This window comes from Protobothrops mucrosquamatus, unplaced genomic scaffold (assembly GCF_001527695.2).
Source record: "Protobothrops mucrosquamatus isolate PMUCROS unplaced genomic scaffold, P.Mucros_1.0 scaffold695, whole genome shotgun sequence".
Lineage (NCBI taxonomy): Eukaryota > Metazoa > Chordata > Lepidosauria > Squamata > Viperidae > Protobothrops > Protobothrops mucrosquamatus.
The window spans coordinates 203357-211170 of NW_015386978.1; the positions used below are offsets into that span (position 1 = coordinate 203357).

At 37.6% G+C, this 7814-nt stretch overlaps 1 protein-coding gene across 1 annotated transcript in view; it reads right to left on the bottom strand.

The window, feature by feature from the left end:
• LOC107289427 (vomeronasal type-2 receptor 26-like) overlaps positions 1-7814 on the bottom strand; it is a 14009-nt gene continuing 6195 nt past the window's right edge. Inside the window, exons 2-5 of the mRNA XM_015818185.1 lie at positions 4437-5291; positions 2957-3184; positions 1302-1428; positions 1-899 (exon numbers count right to left, since the gene is read on the bottom strand). Of these exons, the coding sequence (XP_015673671.1) occupies positions 1-899; positions 1302-1428; positions 2957-3184; positions 4437-5291 (2109 nt within the window). The remainder of the gene's footprint in view (positions 900-1301; positions 1429-2956; positions 3185-4436; positions 5292-7814) is intronic.

Consider the following 7814-nt stretch of genomic DNA (forward strand, 5'->3'; position numbering starts at 1 on the left):
TTATTTTTTTGTTTTTAGATGGTCTTTTTTGTTTAGTTCTGGTCTCAGTACAATTATGTAACATTTAGGGAAAAATATAGATCCCAATATTCCTATACTGGAAGCCAAGATGGAGAAAATCTCCACAGCTACCATGTATTTTCCTTTGGTGCTCAGATAGGTTGGGACAAAAGACACCCATACGCTACAGAACACCAGCATGCTGAAAGCAATAAATTTGGCTTCATTAAAAGTGTCTGGCAGCTTCCGAGCAAAGAAAGCCACAATGTAGCTGATAAGAGCCAGCAATCCCATATAGCCTAAAATATAATAGAACATGTTACCTGATCCTTCATTGCATGCGACTACAATCTCTTCTGGAAGAGAATGCATGTCCAGATTTGGGAAGGGAGGGCTAGTACACAGCCACAGTATGCAAATACTTGCTTGGATGCAGGAACAACAGAGAATCAGAGAGTTGGAAAATCTTTTCCCCACCCATTTTCTCATTTTTGATCCTGGCTTAGTGGCCATAAAAGCTAGAACCACTGTGATGGTTTTGGCCAAAACTGAAGAAACAGCAACTGAGAAGATGATCCCAAAAGTAATTTGTCGAAGAAGACAGGTCAGCAATTGGGGTTGACCAATGAATAGGAAGGAACAGAGGAAGCAGAGGAAGAGGGAGACAAGGAGAAGATAAGTGAGATTCCGGTTGTTAGCTTTGACAATGGGAGTATTCCGATGTTTTATAAAAATTCCAAGTACTACCACTGTGGTCACAGAAAATGATAAAGCCAGAACAGTCAAAGTGATGCCCAAAGTTTCATTATAAGACAAGAAATTTAGATTCTTGGGAATGCACAGATTTTTTTCCTTGTTTGGATATTGTTCTTCTGGACAGTCTAAGCAGTCATCCATATCTGTGAAAATATGTATTTCAGAATTTATAGCAGTATTTTAAATTTAGCATACTTTTGTTTACTGAGAAGTGTTTACTAAATGAAAACATCTTTATGTGAGAAAAAATCAGTGGACAACTATGGTATTTGGAACTGAAATGTGCAACAATTCATTGCCTTCAGTCCTCCTAGCCAGAAGTGCTGGCAGATGTAGTCCAGCAACACTAACACCCATTCACATCTCTGTTAAAGAGATCTCTATTAAATCTTGCTATTTGAGAGGTTAACTAGAATGGAACTCTTATGAATAATGAAGGTGACTTGTATGCGTGCAATAGCCGTCTTGGTGTGATCTCTCTCTGTGTGTCTTTATGGATATACTCATTTGCACATATACAAACATTACAATACCATATTTCCTACCTCTCTCATTTGAAAACTTTCTTGATGGACAAGTATTACAGTCATAACAACAAAATGGCTCCCCTTCCTTCCTTTTCTTTCTGGAACCTGGTGGGCAATGATCATTGCACAGAGCAAGAGGTATAGTCTATGTGAGAGAGAGAGAGAGAGAGAGAGGGAGGGAGGGAGAGAGAGAGAGAGAGAGAGAGAGAGAGAGAGGTATTTTATTCCCTGGAATCTAACTATTTTCTGAAATCAGCAATAAGTTATAAGAAATTTCCATATGCAGTCTATTAGTTGTGTGTGTGTGTGTGTGTGTTTGTGGTTTTTTGTGCAGGTATGTATACTGTATTATATAAGAAAGAAATGATTCAAAATAACGTGTTATTGATGAACGGTACCCTTACGTTGAATACACTTTTTCATCACTAATATGTTGCCATAATTTACTGTATACAATTAGTATCTGGTCATTATTATGTTTTGCTTGTACTTGACTTCAGGGCTGCTCAATCTATACCATCATGAAGTCAATATATACATATTATTGTAACTTTACAGTAAAGATAGTGTTAGTACTCATAGAACTGTTTTTTTGCTTGAACTACCTCCAAGGCCTGACATGTGGCTTCACACTGCAAACTTCACGTCCTTTAGATGTCCATTCAATTTCACAAGACAAGTAGAAAAGGGGGGATCTCATTGCTTGTATCATTCTGTCCCTTTCTCCACTGCCAACAAAGAAGCTCCTGAGTATATTAATTAAAGCACAGGAAGAATATAGAGAATGGGGACTGTGTGTATGTTGGGGTGTGTGTGAAGAATCCACAATAACCCCTTAAAAACTAATTATATAAAGGGCAGGGAGAAGTCAACTATCATCTTGTAACCTGGGACTGATATGATCTTATCTTGGATGCTGAGTATACTTGCCTCATGTGGACATAAGTACTTGGAAATCTACATATTAAGAAGTAAATTAAATATTAAACATTAAACATTAAACATTAGACTGTCTGCCTCTCACCTGGCTAAAGTCTAGGAAACCAATTTGGGATAACATACTAAAGTCTTACAAACTAGATGAAGAATGGTGATTAAGATGGAGAACTTTTAACCAAACAGATCACACAGATCTAACAAAACCACTTCCAAGAGTGCAGTTGCCTGGAAAAACATGTAGACACCTGAATAGAATCAGGATAGGCCATGCCAGAACAAAGGCAAAGCTCTTTAAGTGGGAAATGACCAAGAGCACACAAGGCAACTGAAGTTCACCTGAACAAACTATAACATATATAGTTCAAGAATATTTCTCTAAGGAAATTTCAAGGTATGATCTCACCACAACAACACCATAAGGAGTTAGATGGTTAGCTTTCTTAGATATAGAATTATCTATTCTATTGCAATTCTATGACTCCACACTATGGTGATGTTATTATAGTTATATACATATACTGTACATATGCTTATGCATATAAATATGCATATGCATATAGATACACACACATCCTGATGCTTTATTTAAACTAAATTTGTATATCAGTGATTGTATGACCTGTAGAGATGCCATACACTAGATAAATATATAAATAAATAACTGTTCAAAATAATTGTTGAAAACAAGGCCATCTATGTTTGTTTTCAAACCAGAAAGTCCATTTTCATCACACCTGTTTAAAATGAGTTGGCCATATGATTTTTCTTTCATTGATGGTGAACTTTCTGCCTGATGGTGCTTCAGGATCCATTTGTCCCACTTTCGCTTTCACAAAGGATTTGTTAGGAAAAGTAATCCAGTTGATAATGTCAAATCCAGCTAGCAATTCATGCTTCTTGTCAAAAGACACTTTGTCTCCAGCACTGTTATTAAAGGAGACTTGACTTAGGAAATGGTAAAGCTGGAATAAACAAAGTTTGACATGTTTTACCGAAGTGGTGAAAACAGTGAAAAATGTTTGACTTGGAATAAAGATTTGCTATACTCTGAAGATATTTAATTATTTTACCACTTTATTATAGGTAGATCCATTATTTCCTTCCCCAATTAAAAATTTCAGTTCAGCTCAGTTTTAAAAAAGATACTAAAAACTATCAGATAATGTATGTCAAATAAGCAGACTGCAGTGGTACCTTGGTGCTCATTTGTTTTGAAACTCAGCGAATTTGGTACTTGACGCATTTTGAAGCAAAAGGTTTGTCCCAATACTCATTTGTTTGATACTCGACATGCAACCTATAACTTATGTTGATTTTTAATACATTATTCCTTGTGGGAAAAATGTGTTTGGTACTCATCATTTTTGATATTCATCATTGATGACAAGTACCGAGGTACTACTGTAAATTTCCTTTTGGTATAGAAATATCTTGGTATATCTATTTCACTGATGGGAGAACAAGTATTTCAAGGCAAAGGTTTACTATCTGCCATGGGAAGACTACTACCACTGAATTAAATTTATAAGCTAACTTTCTCCCAATGATTCTGGGCTGGTATCCAAGTGGTTATTAAGGAGTTAGGTGTCTGCTATAACTTATTGTGCAATTTTTATTTCTTACTTAATTAGAATGTTGTACAGTGATAGATTTGATGCACTAGGTATAAATTCTAGATTTTGTAGAATCATGCACCCTCAAGAATATCTCTCTCCTTTCTTTCAAATGTTATCAAAATTATAGTCTCAGAAAACCTTTAGTCCTTTTTTTTGCATTATATAGTCTACTTACACGTATTTATCTATATTGTTTTCAGGTAATCCTCGACTTATAGCCCTGGGGTTTGCTTTGCATTGTCTTTTTCTATGCCCTTCCCCCAGGAGAAGGAATGCGTCTCCTTTATCTGAGAGATGATTGGTGCTTGGAGCTTGAAGGAAACGAAAGCGAGAGAGGCCTTGAGATGCCCACCAACAGAGCCAGTTACCAAAACACTGTACCACCTGTGGATTGACTGGCATTCAAATGGACATTGGGACTCTGGGGGGAGGAGTAATGATACTGCTTTAACTATATTGCCTATGTGGGATTTTCCTCAGATCTCATCTTGATTTCCCTGCTATCACTAGCCCCTAATAAAAGTTCCTTTTGAGACAATGCCTGTTTCAAGAGTTCTGCTTTCTTGGGTGGCTTGGTTGAGGTAGGTCCTTACATTACCTGAAAATACTGTGATTCAGAAGACCTTGGGTGATCTCTAACCAACACTGCTCCATATTTCTTTTTGGATGAATATAATGCATGCAAAGCATGCACCACAGCATAGACAGCGTTATAAACACTGTAGCTTTGACTGGTCATGCTCATTTCAAAAAAAGACTGCGGAAGGCTTTCTAGTCTCTCACTGCCAGTACAGCTTCCCTGGTTCTTCATGTCTATTGCAGAAGCTGGAAATGAGCATTTAAATGCTTGTTCCCAGAAGACTCTGATAAAATGATCAGTAAGAGAATAGGGGTCCTGGAAGAGAAGGAAATTCTGAAATGCTGACATCTCAGAGGTGTGACTTGCGAAGGACAAAGCACCATGGAAGATCTGCATATTTAAATTATTTAAAAAGGGCTCCACTGAAAAATCCCAATGGGCTGTCATCACCCATACCTTCTGCACTGGGAGTATCATGTCTGATTCGGCGAGATTGAGCACTATCTGCAAATCTAACATCATGTGAGCATCAGCACTTATAACACAGATATTGACGCTTGCTCTACTCAGCAACAGGGCCATTTCCCTAAACATGTCATTGAAACTAACAACACCTAAAATGTTGCTTTGGAGTGGCATTCGCTCAGAGAAGGCAGTGCAAATTCCATTATCAGAAAATTTTTTCTCCAAGGTCTGCACAAACGTTTCTCCTTTATCATCGTCCATGGCCATGATTCCAATCCACTTCCATTGAAAATGAAGCAACAGCTGGACAATCCCAATATACTGATGTGCTTCATTAGGTACCATGCGATATAAGAAAGATGGGTGGCTTATATCATTCACTGGTGGAGCGTATAAACAATAGGTGACCTAAAGAAGAACATAATTCCATTTATTTTGGAGAAATAAAAAAATATCTACAGAGTCAAATACTTTTCTATAATGCTAGTTCCTTTTCTCATGTTGACAACCTAAAATTGCCTTATCCTCTCCACTTTAACTTCATAAAAGTGTAGTGAAATTTTAAAAAAAAGGCTTGCAGTCATCCCTATGCTGAAGCTGAATCAAAATATTTCATGTCTAACTCAGATCTTGCTTTCTCTTTATTTGCAACCTTTTGTCTTCTCTGGTTTCTCTGTGCTTTGGAATAAACATTAAAGTAAGCTCCAAATAGGTATATTCTGTTTAGGAAGTAATATATCAGTCATTTTATATTTCACTTCACATGTTCATATCTTAGGATCACAGATATGAACAAGAAGTTATGAAGATATGAAGAGTTGCAGTGATGGTGATAGGGGCAACATATAAATTTAGTCAATAAACAAATAAATAAATAATGAACAAACCAATCTTCAAGTCCCCTTCCATGCTCTAAATTCATCTTCAGAGATCTTGGTGTAATCTCAGATTAATGTAAAGAAATAAGTTATATCCATTGTAGACACTAAGTTATCCATGGTGATGGATATCAGGACCTACTTTACTCTTTTTCAAGCAGGAATAAAAAAGGCTTTTTACTTCTCCTAAGCACTTCTTAATCTATTAATTGTCTGGTGCCATATTTTTAAATTATATATATTCCCTCTAGTTTATTTTTAAAATAGAAATCTATGTGTTTGCAATAGTGGCAAATATCTGTAGCTCGGGTGTAGGATGAGGGTGAAGTTTTGTTCTCCAAGCTTGTCGGTTGGTTTCTGAATGTTTTATTACCGGGCTAGGTAACATCTTCAGCAGAATTTAGGGGATTTCCCCAAACTCTATTGAAGATGTTACCTAGCCTGGTCTCCGGAGCCCCGGGCTTCTCCGCGATCCAGGACGCCTTCGCCGTAGCGAAGCTAGAAGCCGCCGCCACCGCTGCAACTTAAAATGAACTGTGAGTTTTTCTTGTAAGCAGACGAACCGACCCTGGAAGTTTGCTTTTTATTTTGGACTCTACTCTAACTTGGATAATAAGTTCTTCCCTATACTTGAGGTGGATTGAGGGAAAGTGAACTTAAAATGGCGATGGATTGATACTTTTCAGCAAGTAGTGAAAGTGATTTCCGGTCTGGAACTTTTGCTACTTTTAACCGGTGAATTATCTGCTTTGGCTGAATTGCTTATAAGACTTTTTAAATTCGAATTTTACTGCAAATATGGCTTCGAGAAAAATTGTGCCTTCAACTTTAAAACCTACTACATCTCCGATGTCCCAGACACCGCAGCCAACTTCAAAAACTTCCCGCCCATCACACCCTCCATCTTCTTCGTCCCCACCGCCCTCTGGTAGAGAGCTGCAGGATATGATGTCTGCAACTATTAAACAAATGACTGAGATGTTTCAAGCGATGGATGTTAAAATGCAAAATAGATTTGATCAATTATCACAGCAACAATTGGATTTATCACAACAACAACAAGACTTAGCACAGAAACAGGAGGATTTTTGTTTGAATGTGGCAACTGCTTTTAAAGGTTTGGCTGATTACGTGGACGCAGTGGCAGAAAGGGTGGAGGAGAATGAACAAAGAGCAGAAGCAAGTGACCATAGACTTGAACTTGTAGAGGAGAGTCTGGAAAATGTTAAGGGTGTTGTGCTGATTGCCCAATTTCGCGATATGGAGTTTGCAATTCGGATCCGTGGATTGGTTGAGGACCCAAAGGAGAATTTAAGACAAGTAATTGCAGATGCACTTGGGGATGCTTTGTCATGTGGTCAGGAAATTTACTTGGAAATAGAGCGCGTTTTTAGGGTGAACTCTTGGATTGCTCGACAAAGAAATTTGCCTAGAGATATAGTGGTCTATTTCACAAGAAAGTCGAGACGTAATGAAATAATGCAGCTCTTTTACCAACAGAGATTCAAGATCTTAAATCAAGACATTATTCTTTTAAAAGAAATTCCAGCGAAAATACTCAGAGCGCGCAGAGACTATGCTTTTTTGGCACAAGAGCTTAAGAACAGACAAATAATTTTTAGATGGGACATACCGGTGGGCATAATTGTAACGTTAGCTGGCAAACGCTATAGACTCAATTCGATTAAGAAAGCTAAGGATTTTATGGCGTCTGTTTTACAATCAGAAAGCCCACCCACATCCCAGAGGATTGATGAAGCTGACCAAATGATTGTGGATTTCCCTTCTGCTCCCGTTCAGGATGTAGAGGGAAGCCCAAAAGCTGATGGGAAAGAACAAAGAATTACGCACGCAAAAATGCTTAAAGACCAATTTAATTTGTTAATTGCTGATCAGGTGGCCACCAATTTGAAGTATATTAAACATAATACATTTGCTAATGCAAATAAACCGGGGAGATGGTTGGCCTACCAAATACGCAAGAGACAAAAAGCGAGACTTATATCTAAAGTTTTGGTCAAGGACCGTGAGATTTACCAACAAGAAATGATTA